The following is a 21,654-nucleotide window of genomic DNA, read 5'->3' as shown; positions in this document are numbered from 1 at the left end:
AGAGGTGTCCAAAGTGTGGTGAGGATCACAGGTTGGAGGAGAGTAGAGAAGACATGAAGCTAAAATGCTGCAACTGTGAAGGAGAACATTGAGTTATGGACAGGAAGTTTGAGGTTAGAAAGGAAGCAGAGGAAGTGGAGAAAGTGAAAAGATTGAATGATACAGTATCAGCTATGCAGAGGCAGTGAAAAGAGTTCAGAAGGGAAAATAAGAGAGAGAGGTCATGGGGAAGATGGTAACAGAAGCAAGCAGTCCAGGAACAGAGACAAGAAGAAGGAACAAAGTATCAATGGAAATCAATCAGAGAGAGGAGGTTTTCAGTGGAACATTCCCATGGATAGATTAATCCTATTCATTGCATACGTGATCAATTGCACTGATCAGGTTAAACAAAAAACGGAATAAATTAAGATAATTGTAAAAGGAGAAAAGAAATGTCTGAATATGAGGGAACTGTCATGGGAGGAAGTTAGGAACGTGTTGGAAAGTGACAGCAAAGAAGCTGGTGTCGGGGGGAACCTAGTGGCGGGGCATTGGGGGGGGGGGGGGGGGGGGGGGGGGGGGGGCTACATGGGTCCGCTTAGTTTAAGTTACACTCCGATACAGTAGGTGGCGGAAAATGCACTTCTCTTAGTTGAGTGCCACCCGCCAATAAACCACACAAGAAGAAGAAAAAGAAAAAGGAGCTGTAATTTCCGAGCTCTGTCGCGGTCCGTGAAGTGTTTGAAAACTTGCCGAGCCGATCCGGGACGTTCGTCGTCAGTTCGGAAAGAGGACCACCTTCATCCAAGCACGAGCCGGTAAGTTATCTGTCCGACCGGAGCCGGTACCGGGCGGAGCAGCGTGAGCCATGCCGGAGGAGCCGTTGGGTGCTGAGAGCCGGCTCTCCGAGCACATGGTGCCGGATTAAGTAGAACAAAAGAGCCGCGAAGCTCCGCCCGGTATTTAGCGCGGCTTTACCGGGACTTCCTGACCCGCTTTGTCCCGCTCAGCCCACAGAGCACCGGGATGCCGCTTCTTCACCGCCGAAACTTCGTCCGACAGGAACCACCGGAGGATTTAAGGCCTGAAGAAGAGGTTTTCCTCTGTAAAATCACCCACGAGATCTTCAGGACGTACGAGTGAGTCCGAAAACAGCCGAACACACCCGAAGTTTAGCCAAAACAACTAAAAACTGTGCTACGTTCAGGGACTGGGTTTTGTGACATCGTGTGTTTGTGATGAAAAGAGAAAAGTTACTTTAATTACGTAAACATTACCTTAAAGTGTGATATTAACTTTAACTATACTTGAGTGGTTCTCGGACATCCTCAGAAGTAAAAAAAAAACACCTCAAACTCACCTGTGTGCTGCGTTCAGGGACCGTCTGATTCTCTGACAGCATTTCACAGCGTATGAGTGTGTTTGTGATCAGAAGATGTAAACATTGGACTAAAGTTCTACAGTTAGTTAGCTCAGCTGCTGTTTACCTAGATTAGGGGTCTACAACCTGCGACTCTGGAGCCTCATGTGGCTCTTTGACTCTTTTGCAATGGTTCCCTATAGCTTTAAAAGTTAGTGAATTGTTATTTCTTACAGAGGGTACTGATTAATGACATTAACTAATTAAAATTATGATAAAACAATTTGTTAACCTAAAAATAAATCACATTGTGCAATAACTCTGCCACTTCCCGACTTCACCTCCTTTAACCTCTACCAGGGCTCTACACTAACTTTTCCAGTGTTGGCACTGGTGCGACTAACTTTCTCAGTTGGTCGCACCAGCACAGAATTTGGTCGCACCCTTTTTTTTTTCCCAAGCCATCCATTCTGACGAATAGTTGACTTAACTGGTGTACCATAGTTGAAGTAAAAATTGACAGAGATTCGAGATAAGATATTGGCAACATGTTTTAATGTTTTAGTGTCAATATTAGGTTTTCAAGCAGTGGCTGAAATAACAGGTCATTTCTTCTACGAATAAAAACAAGAAAGGCGCGTGTGTGTGGAGCGAATATCTCCCCAAAGCGAGAAGAGTCCGCTGCGTTACATCACCGCCGCGTCACCAGAGCTGATAGGTTTCCACTTTATTCTGTGTGTTAATTTCCACCGGGTCTGCTGCGGTGCCTGTCTGCTCCTATCCAGCTGCGGTAGTCTGGTGCCCTCTGCCAGAGAAACGCAGGACTTCTATTTCTGGCGGACACGGGAACACGACGCATCAATCAGCACAGAGCGGATGAAGCTAAACAGGAAATTAAGCATGTGCTCTGCAGTAAGATATCGGGTTACTTTTCAAAATAAAACACTTCAGATTGTATTTCAAGTAACTACATCACCAAAATGTCATAATGTGTAAAAACAAAATCACATTCACTATACTGTTTGCTCTCATACTGTAACTACACTGTAAACTGCAGCATCTTTGATGTAGTTCATGTTTTACTGGTGCAGTTTTATTTCTTCTCTGTTGGCTGTTGATAAAAAAAATGTTTATGACAAATCCAGAGTCCAACCTTCTAGTTCTCCTTCGTTAGGAACACTGACCTGTTTATCTGTTTATTGTTGCGTTTATAACACATACATTTAACTGTGTTCTCGCACGATTATATAAATATTGTGAGAACTGCTCTATCTCGTGACGTCACAGTCGTCCAACCGGAGTGCGCCGCGTGCACTCAATGCAGCGGACAGCGGGGAAAAACCGGATCGGTGCTGTGGCGCAGCGAGACGTATCTGGTGGAAACTGAAAGTTTCCATCCCATGCTGACTTTGAGCTTTATATATGGTAATGAGGTCTAGACCAGATGATGGAAACCATGGAGGGTCAGCTCATGGTTTACCTCTACGTGGACTTAAAGAACAAGAAATAAAGGACATTACATCTTTATCAAAAGGAAAACTGAAAGTGATGGAGAGAAATACTTGGATGGACGCGCTCTCTTTCTCTCTCTCTCTTTTTCTCTCTCAGACTTTGCTCCTCGTATCGATTTCGTCAAAACAAAGCCGCAACTTTAATGATTTAGTCATGTGTGAGTAAAATTACTGTAAAGACACCATGTTGGCTGTAAAGAACAACTCATTAGCTTTCAGAAACTGGTGGAATTTCTCAAATTGAGCAAATAGAATAAAATACATTATACTCTACTGTCATACAGTATATGTAAAGCTACAAACACGAAATGTGTTTTCTGCATTTACTCCTCCCTGAGGAGCAGTTAGGGTTATTATAAGGGACTGATCAACCTCCCACAGTGATGGACCAAGTGAGATCAGAACCAATGAGCCTCAGATTACACACCTGCTTGCTTAACTACTACTCCACCCAATATTAGCAGAGTTAAGCCTGGTTTAAGGTTCAACGTCAGGACCTACGCCGGGGGCATGCCGCCAACGTGACGTGGAGGTTGGACCTTTTACTTCTGCGTAGAGGGAACGCCTCACTGTGTGATTGGCCGCCCTGCCGCTAAGGGGTTGTAGCTGTGTGTTGTTGTTACAAATGAGCATTAAAAAGATCTTGTTTATCTTCCTGTCACAGAAAAAATGTTTTATGTTTTTTAATCATCTTAAATTGTAATTTATCTTCACTTGTCAGACAAATGAAGAGAGAAAACAAAAATGTAATTTATTACTGACCTACTGTACATAACCATGTGTGTATTGTTGGACACAAACATTAAAACAACGGTTTCAAAACTTGCACTTTATTATTCAATATAAACATGGGTAACTTGTAAACAAAGTGTATAGAGCGGACTGTCGACTGGTCCCGTCAACAGTCACGCCGGGGGTGAGTAGACCCCGGGTCCACAGCCACGGAAAGTTGAGATCGGGACAGCGTTGTAAAGATCACTTTAAACATAACGCCATGTCTACTCCTTTGGCAGCCTCCACAGCATGTTGGTCATTGTTTACTGTGAATGAAACACACACTGTAGAGATGTGGCAGTGGTAGCGATAGTAACAGTAAACACACACTTTTTGTCTGTGATTGACTCTTTTTGGCGGTGCTGCAGCCATGAAAGAAAATAAAACTCTGGCACTTTTAGTCAGTCTCAGTTCAATCTTTGACTCAGTCCACTGTAGAAACAACTCTCGTATCGCTCCACAAAAAGTTGAAACATGGCGGTGTGACTGGGGCTGAGGTTTGGAGTTGACCAATCACAGCCTTAGCTGATTATCCGTCAATGCAAAAAACACAATCAAGCCTTTTGTTTAGTTACAACAGTAATTCAGAGAAAAATGTTTAGAATTTTTTTAAATGCTCATATGCCTCTATCGTGATATAATTTGAGTTGCCTTTTAAAGCTATAACTGGTTTTTTGTTCTTTAATATAATGTGGTCAGTGATTCCATTGCTGCATGGCTCGAAACGTAACTGTACGTTGGCTTAGACTAGACTTTCATATTTTCAGAGTGAAACACTGCCTTTCTGAATGTCTTGTTCAATAACAATGTGTATTTCTACTAAAAGGCAACTTTTGGTAAAACATAAAAGGTGTTTGTGTAGCAATAATACTTTTTAGAAAGTTACTTATTGTACACAACCATCTCCACATTTTAGAGCCACTCGTGCAGCTTTGTTTTGCACTAATTGTAACTTTTTCACATTTTTAATGAAGTGTTTGACCAAACGACTGAATCATAGTCCAAATGAGACAGAACAAGCCTCTGAATGAGATATGGAATTTACTGTTTAGGTAATTATTTGGAACATCTTTTAATAACTGCATGGACAGGTCAGATAGTGGAGCCCAGAGCTCACAGTAAACATGGTGATGCTGCGTTTAGTTGTTATGCTGCAAAGAAGTGGAACAAACTGCCAGTACAGCTGAAGTCAGTATCTCATGTGAACATTTTTAAATCAAAGTTAAAGGCACTTTTTTTCTCTACTGCGTATAAATGAGAGGGAGATTTTTCATGTTGTTGTTGATGTAATGTGTTTGTTGATGATTTTAACTGTTTTTCTGATGATTTCAAATGTTGTTATTGATTTTAAGCTATTGAATGTTTTCTGTTTGATCATGTGAAGCACATTGAGTTGCCGTTGTATGAAATGCGCTATACAAATACATTTGCCTTGCCCTGTGTGTGCGCGTCCTCAGTGAGTTCTTTGAGAGGACCATCCTGTGTAACAGTCTGGTGTGGAGCTGCTCTCTGACTGGTAGAGCGGGTCTCACCTACCTGGAGGCGGTAGAGAGCGAGCGGCGAGCGCGTCAGACGCTGAGCTCATTCCCGTCAGCGCTACTGCGTCCCGTCCTGCTGATGGCCGCTAACGGACGCCGCCAGCGCCTGTCAGAGCTCAGTGAGAGTGTGTACGATTTCATCAGGGAACGCTTTTTCATTGGGGAGAAGGTGGACGTGTGCATGGGGGTGCACAGGTAGGACTGTTACCATTGGTTACAGGGTTACAGAGGAGTGTGAGTGACCATTGCAGTCACTGACTCTGTGTGTGTCAGACATGTGTGTGAGGTCCTTCAGGTTCTCTATGTTCAGTCCAACACTCACACCAAAGCAGTGAAACCAGCTGACAGTGATACCATCATCATCAGTGACAGTGATGAAGAAGACTCCGCCTTCCAGAGGTCACCTCAGGTTAACAGGTGAGTAGGTCACATGGTCTGACCACGGGTCTGACATCCATGTGTACTCACTGTGTGTGTGTGTTTCAGTCCCTCAGCGTTTAAATACCAGGTGAGGATAATGGATGGACACAAAGAGACATTCACTGTCAGAGCCAATCAGATCAGGTGTGTTTTATTGTGAAGGTCTGTGTTGTAAATATCACACTAACGTACTCTACACTAGTGGTTCTCAACCTTTTCAGTCAGCGACCGCCAAAATAAAAGTGCCAGAGACCAACGATCCCCACTGTACCTTAATGTTTTAACCAGAAATAAAATGGGTCCAAAGTGACCAAAAATGGTGGAAAAGGTGGGGAAATGAGATTTTAAAAACCACAGAAATTGGTTAAAAGTTACAAATTAGAGTGGGCAAGAACAGACTGGAAAAAGTGGTAATAAGGGTTGAAAGTATCAATTGGTTTAAACTGGCAAATAATAGGCATGAAAAGTGGTGAATATGGTTAAAAGCAAAAATAATCATGAATATGGTGAAAAGAGGTCAACGTATGTGACATTAGGTCAAAAAGTGGTGGAAAGGGTTTATTAGTGCGGAAAATATCTTGAAAGTGGAAAAAAATGTGGCGAAAGTTAGTATGACATCATCAGCATGGCCTGTAACTGTGGCCTCATGGCTAAGAGTGTTGAAGCTTTTGATTTGAAAGTTTTACCCCCATGTGTTCAGTCGCAGGAAGTCGACTGTGACCAGAGAACGACTGAAGCTGCTCTTCAAACAACACTGTGAACTGATCCACGGCACAGTCACACTAAAGGTAACACACACACTAAAGGTAACACACACACTAACACACACACTAAAGTATGTGTGTGTGTGTGTGTGTTTCAGCCGTCTACTGTCACCAAATACAGACTGTCTGAATGCAGCTTGTCTCAGTTCTTCCCCGACCCCCCACCAGTGTTCACCTGCAGCCCCAAAAGCTCACCTGGACAGGTACACACACACACACACACACACGCACACAAATCCGGCCCTTCAGACCAGTGGTTCCCAAACGGTGGGCCGAAGCACACTGATGTTCCATGAGTCAAGTCCAGGTGTGCCGTGGGATTTAGAGCCTGAGTGCTCCGAGCATGTAATGCTGGGTGCATGTGCCGCAACAAGCGCATGCCAGCGCGCGCTCATATTGCTCCGTGTGCGCGCATAATTCTCCGCGGTGCACCTCAACAGGTAAGCACAATCGCACTGATGAGAAAGTCACCCTATGAACAGCCTTTGGCTGTGCGCCACGCAGCTGAGAACACCTGAAAAGTGCACGGCAAAAAACGCATGGGAAAAGGCCTGAAACCAAAGGGCTACTGTTGAGCTCATAATGACGGGACTGTTAAAATGTGAACTCAACATTGTATAATTCATTTGCTGAGTTATTTAAGTTGTTTATATGAGAAGATGAAAATAGTTTAAAATTTGCTTAAAACCTTGTTTATGTATTTATGTGATGAGCGCGCTTCTTCCAATTCTGGGTCATATGATGTCACTGTGTCGCACTTTGTTTGGGTTTAAAAAAGGTCAATATTAAAATGTTTTTGTACTGCTAAGTTATTTAAGTTAATATGTCATGGTTATTTAAAATTATGCCCATGATCCCAAACTTCCTTTAAGTCGTGGGTCACGGAGTCCACTTCCTCTTCCGTCTCCATCACTGTACCGTGCTATCGTTGTGTCTCAAAAACGGAAGCTCTTTCAATAGGTCATTTGAAACAGTCAGCCACTGCTGAGTCTTTTGCTGACAAGTTTCCCATTGTTTAAACCATATAACTGTCCGTGTAATTGCTCACTAATGCGCTGTTTCACTAGAGTCGGTATTGAACTCAACCCGTTCAATACTCCATCTGGAAAAATGCACATTCTCTGTGGTGCCGCGCATGGAAGCTAAGCTCTGCAATGGCTATGGAGTTTGGTTGTCAGCGTCTCAAACATTTCACAGGAACACACACGCACGGTATTTATTTATAATAAAAATATACTAAATGAGTAAAGTAAAACAAAAAAAATAAATAATATTTATACAAAAAGTACACAAAATGACTTAAGAATCACACTACAATGGCAACCAAAAACAATAACAAAAAATGGACAAAAAGACAACTGAAAGATTAAAAAAATACACATAATGACTCCAAAAACATACATTCCGGAAAAATATAACAAAAATATGAAAACTAAATATTTACACAAAATGACAACAGAAATGCACAAAACTACACCAAAAAAGATACAAAAGTACACAAAATGACTCCAGAATCACACTGCAATGGCAACAAAAACAATAATTATACAAAAAATGCATAAGAACACAACAGAAAGATACAAAAATACACGACTCCAAAAAAAATGCATTAGTAAAAAAACTTTATACCTTTTATAACTGCTTGCAATTCTAGTTATATTTGAATTTACTACTTTGTATGCACTCATTTTATAATACAGAGGCAAACTCTATACCTAAAAACAATTCTTTAAAAAAAAAAAGAAAGAAAAGGAGAACGCAATATTTTGCTGTTCCCGCGATTGCGCAGGTGAGAATTATTAGACAGTGAAAAAGGCTGTAGGACAACATTAAAACAGAGAAACGGAGGGAAAACGAAGCGCTTTCTTGTACATGATATTGTACGTGATGAGCGATAATGTGTTATAAAGGCTATTTTGTGCAATAGGTGTGCCTTCAGATTTTTACTTGTCCTTTGGTGTACCTTGGGCACAAAAAGTTTGGGAACCACTGCTTTAGACCATCCATTTGGTTTGTTGCACCGGGCAAAGAAAATGTACTTCCGCATTCGACAGTGTGAGGCACAACACTTCTGGTCCAATGACGGGACGGTGTGAGCGGCCGAATTTTTTTTGTACTGTATTATTTGAAACGCTTTAGATAGATAGATAGATAGATAGATAGATAGAGAGAGTTTTAATGTCTCTAAAACATCAGAAAACTCTCCAATAGCACAAGATAAAGTTCCTACATTTTTCACTAGTCTCTATGAAGAAACTCTATGAAGAGGGTAGGAGGGAGCGTGGAGTGCCTCACACACTGCAGCTTCAACTTTGAATACTACATGCACCAGTTACTATAACTAAATACAGAATATAAAATGCAAACTCACCTGGTATAATGGTGAATTTGGTAATCTGAATTAGCAAAGTGCTCCAAAACACGTCCGCAGCTGCAGCCAATCTGTTTGACTCAGAGCCAGTTCAAATCATCTCCGCAAGTCCTCGTTTTCTATTTGGCGTAAGCACAATATCACTGGGTATTAAATGCCAGCTATATACTCTTGTGTCCCTACTTGGAATGAAGTTATCTCTGGATTTTGGCTAGCCATTGCTGAAGTACTGCATTATCAGCAGGGAAGCAGTGGAAGCTAATACAGGAATTATACCATGAAGAAAAGGTAGATCTAGGTACACAACAGTGTAATGCTGAACCTCCGACCCCTTGATATACCATTTTCCCCTCTGCTCGCTGGCTTCGTAACAACAATGGACCGGAAGTCCATGCAAAACTGCATAATAGTTCTTTTTCTTTTTAAAAGTGCAACTGAAAATGTATTTTGTGTCTTAACAATTGGTTGGCATACAGCTAATCTAGCAGTGAAGAAGAGATGCTATGTGCTAGCAGACAGAGCTAATAAAAAATGTGACTTTTACAGATATTCACGTAATATTAAAGATATTCTTTCGGTGCTAAAGGGGTAAGGAATCATTTATGAACATGTTTAAGAGTAGAAGGCGGCCAGAAAGAAAGTAGTAGTAGATTCCGCTCACCGCCAACACTTCTGTATAGCGCCCTGTGCTGTTTAAAAAAAGTACTGCGATTCAATTTTCACAGTATCGCTGTGAACCGCGATACCTATGAATCGATTTTTAACTGTCTTACGACTAATCATTACATCCCTATTGTGCACGTAGCCAATTTGGTACGCAGAAGGAAGTAAAAAAAACAAAAAAAAACAAACAAAAAACATGAATTATTGTGTAAATGATTAAATATTTCAAATTTATTGAAACCAAAATATTTGGAGAATCACATTTTTCCCCTGATTTAATCACATGACTGCAGTCATTTTAAATCTCAAATTTTTCAAATAACTAAAATTATTATAGTCATTATTATTCAATTATTTTATCATAATTTCCCAAAATTAAATAAAAATTAGTCAGATAATAAATTAAATTTAAAAGATAAAATCCTGTAGGGACTGATATCTGTGACTTACTGTCTGGATATTATCAGTGCCGTATACATATACATACTTTATGTATCAATTATGCATTGAAATGACAATTTTGGGAAATTGTTGTTGAAATGGTACATTTTTTCACCCTAAAATCTGTGGCCCATTTAAGATCAAACTTCTTCCCCCAAACTACAATGAGTTTGACACTGCCCTAAACGCAGATGTCTCTGGTATGTGTGAACCGGCTCCTGTCTCAGGTGTGCTCGCCCCTACTGAGCGCTGCAGAGGAGAAGCTGAAGCTGCTGCAGCAGAGGGAGGAAATGGCGGCACGGGCTCGGCTCAAAGATGCTTCGCAGGGCGTCAAACACAAGGAGAGGGAGGAGAGAGAGAGGCTGAAGGAGGCGCAGAGGAGATACTTTAGGGAGGAGAAGGAGCAGCGGCGCCTGGAGAAAGAGAAGGTGCGTAGCTAGACGTGAGGGGGCGGAGTCTGTGAGCTCAGGGTTTGGTTCCTGTTGACAGGAACGAGAAAAGCTGAAGGAGGAGAAGAAGAAGTACGTTGAGCGTCTGAAGGAGTGGAACAAACCCAGGGAGGACCTGGAGTGTGACGACCTGAAGGTCAGTGAAGGCATCACATGTTACCGTGACAACCAGCTTCATATATTACCGTGTGATGCTTCCTTCAGGAACTTCCTGTTCCGGTCCCGGTGAGAACACGTCTGCCTCCTGAGCTGTTTGGAGAAGCTCTGATGGTTCTGGAGTTTCTCAGGGCGTTTGGAGACTTATTTGGTCTGAAGGACGAGTTTCCAGACGGTGTTTCTCTGGGTGAACACACACACAGGCGCATGCACACAAACACTCACGCACACACGCACAACGCTGTGTGATATAAGAGTGTCTATTGTATGATACAACCCTCTATGGTTTCTATGTCTAATTTAATGTTTGTGTTTCTGTAGCTAAAATATGATGAAGGTAGCAAACTAATGTGTTACTAGTAGCATGTTAGCATCACCCAGAGATACTAGTTTACAGCAGCGTTAGAGCTAATTCTACATCATTTAACACCAGACATGAGCGTGAAGTGTTTAGTTTAGAGAAACAAAGATGCACTAAATGGATACTGTGGTATGTGGTGGTGAAACCCAGATTGGGTCATCAATTAGTCTGGTTACAAACGGTGTCACTACAGCCAATATGACAAGATAAATAGCTGCAAAAGTGTCTCACAAATGTCTTACTCAATGTAATATTCTCAGCACTAGACCTTTACACTGTGATGGAAATTATCCATATCTTGGTAAATTGTTGTGAATTTGCTCTTTTCTGTATTGATATGAAATGATTGAAAAGCAATAATTTTTTTGGGGAAAATTGACCATTATTATAAAAAATAATTGCACAACGTTTTAAACTATTTGGAAAAAACTGATGGAAAATCAGGAGTTTAAGGTCATAACAATCAGAGAAGCTGGTTGTGAAATCCTAAAGGTTCTGAGAAATGTATTATTTATTTATAGAAACCATAAAATATATAATGAAAAGCAATTTTCCATTAATTTCATTTAATTTTAAGGAAAAATACCAGTATATAAATCTACCTATATCGTGATATAAAATTTTCTCCATATCACACACACACTGTGACCTGTGTATGTGGTACTTCAGAGATCCTGGAGGAGGCGCTGGTGACCTCTGACCCTGAGGGCCCTCTCTGTGAGCTGCTCTTCTTCTTCCTGTCGGCCATCTTTCAGACGCTGGACGAGGAGCAGGAGGAGGTGTCCAAGGAGCAGGCTGAAGGTATGGGCCTGCACGGGGTGGGGGGCTGTGACAGAGCAGCTGTTTTACTGTGTGTGTCTGTATGCCCACAGACCGCTGTGAGGCGCTGGATGAGGACGCGGCGTGCTCGGCGCTCCGTGCCGTGGCCGTGTTCTCCTCAGCGTGGAGTCACATGACTCAGGGCTGTGGGCTGAGGGCTCTGGACCTAGACAGCTGCACACTGTCAGAGATCCTCCGTCTGCACATCATGGCGTCCGGCGCCGACTGTCACCATGGCAATGCCAAGCTGCGCTATCAGAAGCAGGGGGGCTTCACGCTGAGGGACGACCCGTGTGTGGAGCTGAGGCTCAGTGACCCCGCCCTCCTCAGGAAGCTGAAGAACAGTGCCGTGTACGACCTGAACGCCGGTAAGTGTGTGTGTGTTACTGAGTTACACAGTGTTAGTTTGTGTTACATTGTGTGTGCGTGTGTGCGTGTGTGTGTGCGCGCGCGTGCCCGTCCGTCCGTCCGTCCGTCCAGGGGAGAAGCTGAAGATCCTCAGTGCTCTGCTGTGTAAACTCCTGACGTTGTCGTCCAGCAGAGACGTGATGGATGATTGTGTAGAAGATCAACGAGCTGCTCGTCAAGAGCTCAGAGAAGTGAGGGCGGAGCAACACCGACGCCAGAGGGAGGAGGCAGCACACAGGTAGACACACACACAGACACACGCACCCACAGGTACACACACACTCAGTCTGAGGTGTGGTTTGTTTTCGTCAGGGTTCGACTTCGTAAAGAGCAGAGGCTGAAGGAGAAAGAAGTGAAGGATGTCAACAGGTGTGTGCGTGTGTGTGTGTGTGTGTGTGCGCGTGTGTGTGTTTACTGTGCTAACTGTGCTCTGTGATCAGTGAGGCTCCTGGTGAACCGGAGGATGGACAGGAGACGAGGACAGAAGGTAAAGGTTGTTTAATAATCTTGGTGTTGTGGGTCATCTGGTGACCGTGTGATGTGGAGACACGTTACAGTGTGTTACTACGTGTGTTTATGTGTTACTGTGTGTGATGTGGCGAGACATTAGAAAGTCTCGCTGAGTCAGTAACATCTGTAAGGAGGAATGATTGGTGGTTACCGCGGTAACGCGGTGTGTTTTCCAGGTGAAGTCCTCCTGAGGGACCCCGCGCCGCTGATTGCTGACCCACTCTGCGCTCAGAGTCCTGAGGAGCTGGAGCGAGAGCAGGAAAAGGTTTGGTCACATGGTGATGCTGTGATGTCACGGGTGGCGTTCCCATGGTAACGGTGATGTTTGTGCCGCAGGTCAGAGAGCTGCAGGATCGTATCCAGAGGGCGTCAGCCTGCACCTCCCTGCTGCCTCTGGGCAGGGACCGCCTCTATCGCCGCTACTGGCTCCTCCCATCGGCCACCGCACTGTTTGTAGAGGATGACAGCTTTGGGTTAACGGAGGACATGTTACGGCCCTCCACAGATTCCACCCACAACGCCACGGCTGCCCGCAGCATAGAGGACGAAGAGATGGATGAGCCAGCAGAGGGAAGGTGAGGGTTCTGAGGAGGCGGATCATCAACAAAAATACACAAAACTACCAATTTTAAAAATTACACAAATCAAACAGAAATACAAAAAAATATTTTTTTAAATGCACAATTTTTTAAACAATACACAAAACTACTACAAAAATGAAACGCCAATTTTATAAATTACACAAAACAAACAAAATTACACAAAATGAAAACTGAAATACACAAAACTATACAAATAATACACGAAACAACAAAAAACTAAATGATTTTTAAAAAATGCATGAAACTGCAACAACATTCACAAAATTTTAAAATAATGCACTAAACTACTACAAAAATGAAATAAATTTTATAAATGGCACAAAACAAACCAAACTACAAAAAAGTACACAAAACGACAACAAAAATACACAACATTTTATGGTGATACAAAAATGAAACGTCAATTTTATAAATTGTGCAAAAATACAAAAATGTTCAGTTATTCTATATCTGTATTTATTTGTGTTTATCTCCCATCATGGCTGGAAGCCCCGCCCCCCTCAGCACCTGCAGCACGCCCATCAATCGTCCCAACCAATGGGCTTTCTACAGCTCATTGGAGGAGGTTGATCAGCTGATCGATGCCCTGAACCCTCGAGGCCTCAGAGAGAGTTCACTGAGAGACGCCCTGATACAGGAGAGAGAACGACTACACACCACGCTGAGGACGGGTGACCCACACACATACGCACGCTCAGGTACACACACACACACACACACACACACACACACACCAGGGCTCTACACTAACTTTTTCAGTGATGCTACTGACTTTCTGAAATGGTCGCACCCTTTTTTTTTTTTTTTTAAGATCGGGGGGGTTACAGATAGATAAATAATAATTTTGCCATCAAAAGCCTGGTTTTTGTGTTTTTTAGTTTTATATAAGGAAACGATGTTCAGATGTTAGAGTTGTCACTAACGCAAAAAAAAGCTTTAAAGTCACTGACAGGGTTTTTTTTTTACAAAAAGGCTTTTTTCTCAGCTTTTTGCTCTGAAACTGAAGATTTGTGTAAAACTTGCTCTATTCAACAGCTGATTACAAAAAAACGAAACAAGCCAGCAACAATTTTTTTTTTTGTGGGTCTTTAAAAATCAGTCAAAATGCTCAAAAACGGCTGGCACTGAGGGGGGTAGAAAATCTCAGAATGGCTGGCACTGAATGAGTTAACTAATGGGTCCCAGGCCTCAAACTCAGGCTCAGACATCTGGCCTCTAGTTGGTGCTCTGTCGAAGAAAAAAAAACACAACAGTAGCGTCCTACCTCGAGGGTCCTAGACCGATGGTTTCCGGCTGTGCAAACATGTACTATTGGAATTAACAGCTTATTTATTTTATATAATTTTAAAAGAAGACGTAACAAGTGTTTTAAATAACAGCAAAGCATAACAACAGGTTACATGTATTCTGTTTTTTTATTTTACAGAAATGCTGTACTTAAATTAACTTAACAGTAGCATAACTAACTTAGTATCTGCATTGCTTCAACCCATGTAATTTAATCCAGAAGGTCCAGCTGTTATAGTGGGGTCTCCTAACCCTCTTCCCCTGGTCAGGGGTCTGCAACCTTTACTCTACAAGGAACCATCTAACCTCATCTCACCTGGATTAAAGTCCTCCTGGAGCCAGAAATACCTTCTCAATGAAGACAATACAGTATATTAAATTCTATACAGTTAAAATTATATAGAATAATTTTGATTTAATATGACTTGATTTATATTGATCATGTGAATGGAAACGTAAACAGTTTAAAATAAAATATAAAAAATTGACATCAAGAAATAAAACAGTATCTTGCATCTTCAAATTCTTCTATTTAATTCTAATATTTACAGTGTGAATATTGAATAATTAAGGAACAAATAGTAAAAAGAAATCAGAATTATTTGAGACCAAAGTGTGTGGGATATTTGTTAGTATGTCCCACCTGTTAAATCTCACCTATGTTAAGCGTTTCCTGTTCCCACAGACGATCCTGAGTCATCCCGATCTATCCCAGAATGCACTGCAGCGGCCGAGGCCCTGATGGAGGTCAGACTGAGGGACCTGCTGTTAGACATCGAGGACCGGATCCACCAGGGAACTCTGGGGACTCTAAAGGTGAGCTCACTTGTAGTCACAGGTGGTCTGACGTGACTGACATGGCTCCGCCCCCTCAGGTGATGGACAGACGTGTTTGGCGCTTGGCAATAGAAACAGGAAACTATAAGCTGCTGAGCGCTGAGGGTGTGGACGTGACGGAGGTCGTTCCTCACCTGAGGGTTAGAGACAGGTGAGAGCTGAAAACACCACACGGTCAGTGAAGACAGCACAGCTCAGCATGGACGCTTTCTTTACAGAGTACAGGAAGTGAAGAGCGCCGCTAGTAGCGGTAGCGCCACGCCTCAGAGCGTCAGCAGCACCGTAAGTGTCCTCGCTCATGCTCTTGCTCACGTTCAGGAAGGCATCGAGAGACGCTTCCTCAGAGCTCCTCTGGGTGAGTGTGTTTAATCCCAGCTGTACCTCCACGTACCACCACATGCACCAGAACACTAGGGTTTCTCAGTGAGGCTAAGGACAGGCACACATATGACGCAGGTGTATGCACAGCAGTGTTGTGCTAGTTACTGAAAAAAAGTAACTCGGTTACTATTTTGATTACTTACACCAAAAAGTAATGCGTTACTGGAAAAAGTAACTTTTGAGTTACTTAGAATTAAAGAATGCATTATTTATTTTGGGTCATTTTTGTCCATACAGCTTCATATCAGTGCTGTAATAATATAATAATCCACTGTTGATCAACTGCTATAAAACAACCATAAATGATGTGCATATAAAGCACAAAACAGCTGCTCCAAAATTAAAACAGTAATTTTTCAGCCTTAGCACAGTAATGTAAAGTAAGCTGTTCATATTCCAGGTGCACATTCTGCTGTTGAAAATGCTTATGAAAATAAATGTGGAAAAACTAATTCACAGCATTTTTCTCAGCTACGCAATGCTAAACATATCAGGCTATTGAGCTGCTGTTAGCGGTGACTCAGCAGCAGCGACAGGCTGCTTATTTACAACAACATACCGTGCAATAGTTTGGCTGACCTGTCCCTGGATAACAGTCACAGTCCGTTAAAATCCACCCCCTACAGGCGAGGAGAAAGATCAGAAGATGAAGAAAAATAAGAAGAGAGACGAAGACCAGGCCAGTGACGGTACTGCATCGACCAATCACAGCTCACGGCTCAATGTTGTTCAGCTGACTGTGTGTGCGTGTGTGTGCGTGTGTGCGTTTGTGCGTGTGTGTGTGTGTGTGTCAGATGGCAGTGATAGTGGGTGTGTCTATAAGTCAGTGTTGGAACGATGGCGGGAATCTCTGCTGTCCTGTTCCAGTCTATCACAGGTCAGTTCCTCTTCACAGGTCGCCTCTAATTGGCTGGTGGACTGCAGTGACACATCCCTTTATGTTCTGCGTGTGTGTCCAGGTGTTTGTTCACTTGTCCACGTTGGAGCGTAGCGTCGTGTGGTCTCGTTCCATCCTCAACGCGCGCTGTCGTATCTGCAGACGTAAAGGAGACGCAGACAACATGCTGCTGTGTGACGCCTGTGACCGAGGACACCACACCCACTGCCTCAGGCCCCGCCTTAAGGTATGCACGCCCCACCCACTCAGGAAATAGGCCACGCCCACAGCAAACATGGTTGAGACAACAGGGCCTTTGCATTAATGTTGATAATAATGATAATGGTGATGATAATAAAAAATTATCATAATAATAATAAAAATGATAACGATAATAAAATTGATCTAAAAAATGATGACACTAAAATGATAAAATCATAATAAAAATGATGATGATAAAAAATTATGATATTAATAAAATGTATAAATAAAAATTATAATTAAATCATAATAATTATAATAAAAATCACAATAGTAAAATTAATTTTAAAAAAGATACAAAAAATTATATATATACAGTATATAAAATGTTTTAATGATAATTATTATGAAAATAATGATGACTAATACAAATGATGATAATGGTGATGATGATAAAAATGTATTTAAAAAATGATGATACTAAAATAATAAAATCATAATAAAAATGATAATGATAAAAATTATGATAAAATGAATAAATAAAAAATTATAATAAATCATGATAGTAAAATTATTTTAAAAAAAGGTACAAAATATTATAATGATAAAATGTTTTAATGATAATTATTATGAAAATGATTCTAATACAAATTATGATAATGGTGATGATAAAAAATGACAATGATAAAAAAATAATCAAAAATCACAATGATGATAGTAAAAACGATGATAATAATATTATTCACGTGGTGATAACAGGTGGTTCCAGAGGGAGACTGGTTCTGTCCAGACTGTCGACCCAAACGGAGAACAAACCAACTTCCTTCCCGTCAGCGCTCCTCCATTGATGACGAGGAGGAAGAGGAGGAGTTTGTGGAAGAGGAGGAGCCTCTGAGGTTAGTTTAAGAACATGTGAACATCAAAGATTCTGAGTTTGTTTCAAAGTCTCTGTGAATCTCAGCAGCACCAAGAAAAGCCTGGCTCCGCCCCCTAAAGAGAAGGCTGTGCAGGTCACGCCCAAAAACAGACCCGCCCCTGCTGGTAAAGGCTCCGCCTCCAAGTGAGTGTCAGTCAGTGAGTCAGTCTGTAGCTCGCCACCAGTGATGCTCAGTGTTTGACATGTCCAATCACAGGGCTTCAGCTAAGAAGGCCATGCCCCCTACAGCCAAAGCAAATCAGACATCAGGAAGTGAAGCCCCACCCCGCGCGGGGGGCGCTAGGCGGAATCAAGAAACGCCCAAGCCATCGTCCACCAATCATAGGGCGTCTGCTGGTAAACAACCAGGTGAGCTCTGCTTCTTCAGCCAATCAGGAAGCAGCTGAATGTCACTCAGACGTCATGTGACCTGCTTTTCCACAGAGGCGGCGATTCCTCAGCAGCCCCGCCCCTCGTCAGGACGCCGCTCCTCAGGTAGGAAATATGGCGTCCACGAACTGTCGGCGTGTGAACAGGTGGTCGTAGAGATGGTGAGACACGAGGACAGCTGGCCCTTCATCAAACTGGTCTCCAGGACGCAGGTGGGCGGCGCCATAGCTCTGACTACACCCACTATTACACTTAGTGCTCCACAGAGGGCCTACCACGCCCACTGATATAAACTTTAAGAGCATCCAGTGTGTAATCCAGTGTTTGTGGATTACAAATTGATAAAAAATTACTGATTAAAATTATGTTTTGTTTTTTAAAAATGATTCATTATTATTTTTGTATTATTTACCCCAGTATAGGGGTGGGCGATATGGGAAAAATATATCACGATTTTTTTCTTTGTGAAATCACGATCACGATTTTTTTCATTCAAATCATTTAGACAATTTTAAAGTTATTTACCAATAAAACAAACCAAATTACCTTCTTAAAATGATGGCCCTTAATTGGACAAAAGGAATAAATGATCATTTAGGACAAGGTAATTATCTTCTTCTTTTTTTTTAAATTAATTGTAAGCAATTCATCAAACTGGTTCCTAGTACAGTTGACATCAAACAAAAAGGCTGACAGATATTTTAGTCACACACAGTCTTTTTACTTTTTTTTAACTAAAGTGGTGTATCATTAGCATTAGCAACACTTGCTACATAACAAGGCAGCATATCATTCTAGTGATTTATATTTGTTATTGAGGTAACACACTCATAATAATAAAATCCTACTTTAAGCAGTGTTTGAACGCCTCATTTCACACAGTTTAGACAATCATATCCTTTACATGATAAAACGTTACTGCTTTGGTTACATTAGTCCTGGGTGATATGGACCAATATTCATATCTCTACATTTTTCCTCAAAATTGCAATAGGTGATATAAACTCCATTTATTATTTATTAATTTTTTTTCAATAGTTTTACAAGAAAAACAATAATGGGTCAAAGTCAGTGGAGAAAAATGCTACAAAGACCCTTTTATTAATCACTAGCAGCACAATATCAACATTTTGTGTCACTTTTGACTTTTTCTTTCATTAAGGCTGAAATGTGATTAAATTATGTAGTTTTGCTTTTTTCAGGGCAGCTCTGAGTTGATGAAAGTAGTTTTTAAAAGTAAATCACGTACTGTCTCTTTAAGAATGTGTAAACAGCCCCGTTTGCTGCAGCAGCAGAAGATCTCTGCTACAGCGCAGCGACAGTTAGTTATAGAAGAGAAACACATGCAGTGTTTTCTCAAACATATTTCAGTGTTTCAACACTCAGAACTGATGGAGTTTAACAGACAGACAGACATCTGCACTGCGCCTCTGACAGACAGACGCTAACACGGAGGAAGCAGCACAGCTAACTCTGTGTGTCCCTGCACTGGGGGAGGGGGAGCGGGGCGTACTTCTGCTCTGTTTAAGCGTTTAATTAATCTTAATTAATGTCTGTTATGCTGACTAGCAAATGGTGTGATTTGGCAGAGAAAAAAACCATTGGATGTTCTGTGTATGGACCACAGACTTATGACAGACACGGCACCGCAAGGGTTAAAATGTGAACTGCAGACGATTCTACGATCTCCGTGATTTAGGAGATCGTCGTCATGTTGAAATCCTTAACAATCTAATATCGTCATATCGCACACCCTTACCCCAGTAGTTCTCAAACTTTTTTGCTCAAGTTCCCCCTTTGTCCGACTGCGACATTTTGCTCAGAAAACTATTTAAAAACATCTATAAATCATAATTATGGAATGAATGAGTGATAACACACACAATTAACAGAATTTAACCCAAAGATACTTTTTTCTAGATTTAGTTTTTGATCATGTCTGAGCTCAGATAATTTTTTTTACTACATTTTAGTTGCACTAGATTTTTTTTTTTAAAAGAATATAATTAATGAATTTTTCAGAAACTTCAGGCGACCCCACATGGGGTCCCGACCCCAAGGTGGAAAAACACTGATTTAAGGGCTCCTGGATAGATTTATTTCTTTAGTTTTTATCATTTCCTGTCATATCACGACTGTGGAGGGACCAACACTGACACTTTATTTGTTCATTTTCCACTCTCTCTCAAATATCCCCTGTAGTGCCATCGCGTACCCCCATTTGAGAAACACTGCTTTACCACACACAATCTCAAATACAAATACTGTGAACTTCCTCTTTCTCAAATACAAATCTAGTTCAAATACTATCCGGTATAAAAATATCAAGAATAAATGTCTCTGCGGTCGCCAGAAATTTGCGATATAAAAATGGTTGGGAACCACTGGTGTATTCTGTAATTAGTTACTTTTTAAGCTGTTAACCTGATTGCTTGTTCTCGTGTCTCCAGGTTCCTGACTACTATGACATCATCACGTCTCCCATCGCTCTGAGCACCATCAGAGAGAAAGTCAACAACTGTGTGTACACCAACACAGGTCAGTGTGTGTCACGTCGTGTTTAATGTGTGTCTCTCTGAGATGTTGTTACACACTGTACTGTGTGTGTGTGTTACAGCGGACTTTGTCTCCGATGTATCTCTGATGTTCTCCAACTGTCTTCTCTTCAACCCTCGCGTCAGCGCCGAGTACAAAGCAGCGCAGCGACTGCAGCTCTTCTTCCAATCAGAACTCAGCAGGCTCGGCCTATCAGAGCACAGCTCCGCTCAGCCCGCCAAGCGCTCCCGCCACTGAACCAAACGCACCCCTTAGCCTAAGCTCCTCCCCTTTACCTCTGTTTTGTTTTATTTACATCCCTGTGATAGAAACCAGTACAGGCCAGTAGGAAGCCATTGGAGACGCTTCATGTTTGCACTGAAATTTAAATTGATTAAGTTTGAGTTTGTTTGAAGAAAGAAAAGCTCGTACGATGTTTTCATCTGTACGATGTGAACTCAGGAAGGATGTTTTTGGACCAAAATAACTTCATTTTGCTTTAGTTTTTTCTCTGTGTTTGGAGCTCACAGGCTTCCATAGCTCTGTCTACTGTAGGCCACGCCCCCTTTAAACACCCCTTAGTACCACTGGTTTAGCCCATTAGAGAGACACACACAAATAAATACAAACACACATACTCATACACATGAAACACACACTACACTGGAGTTTCCGTCCTACTGTGTATTTATTTAGTTTGTTTTCTTAATTCAGTTATTTATGCTTTTTGGTTGGCACACTGTTTGTTTGTTTGTTGTGCTGATGTAAAATAAACAAATTGCTCTCACTTTGTTGGTGTGAAGCGTTTAATTATAAATGAATGAAGATATTTTAGTCACTTCCTGCTCCACATTCAGCTCTTATTACGTCACTTTTATTATTATTTTAAGTCTTTCAGAGCTACTACCATAAATAATTTTAATCACAGTGAAAGTGTCAATTTGAATTTTTTTTTATAGGTACACAGACTTTATTCTAGACTTGTAGTCCATATTATTAACACACAATATATACAAAACACAAAAGGAAAAAAAACGAATCAAGAATTTCTGGCCACCCCAAAGACAAATTCGCTGCTCCTTTATCCTCAGAAGGAGAAGA

The 21,654-nt window shown here is 41.6% G+C and overlaps 1 protein-coding gene across 1 annotated transcript; it reads left to right on the top strand.

Moving 5' to 3' along the window:
• Window positions 1–640: 640 nt before the first annotated feature.
• Window positions 641–21,343, top strand: baz1a (bromodomain adjacent to zinc finger domain, 1A). Its single transcript, XM_028437639.1, is given in 29 exon segments — window positions 641–800; window positions 993–1,121; window positions 5,085–5,360; window positions 5,439–5,582; window positions 5,652–5,729; window positions 6,286–6,373; window positions 6,448–6,552; window positions 10,052–10,252; window positions 10,314–10,409; window positions 10,478–10,616; window positions 11,460–11,591; window positions 11,663–11,977; window positions 12,090–12,255; window positions 12,330–12,386; window positions 12,458–12,504; window positions 12,704–12,792; window positions 12,864–13,102; window positions 13,619–13,827; window positions 15,102–15,232; window positions 15,292–15,404; window positions 15,472–15,608; window positions 16,261–16,323; window positions 16,429–16,511; window positions 16,594–16,758; window positions 17,472–17,655; window positions 17,658–17,772; window positions 17,846–18,230; window positions 20,469–20,556; window positions 20,636–21,343. Coding segments are annotated over 28 exon segments (4,134 nt in total). The 5' UTR covers window positions 641–800; window positions 993–1,008; the 3' UTR covers window positions 20,812–21,343.
• The last annotated feature ends 311 nt before the right edge of the window (window positions 21,344–21,654 follow it).

This window comes from Gouania willdenowi, chromosome 22 (genome assembly GCF_900634775.1).
Source record: "Gouania willdenowi chromosome 22, fGouWil2.1, whole genome shotgun sequence".
Taxonomy (NCBI): Eukaryota; Metazoa; Chordata; class Actinopteri; order Blenniiformes; family Gobiesocidae; genus Gouania; species Gouania willdenowi.
This window is presented reverse-complemented; position numbering and strand designations above follow the sequence as displayed.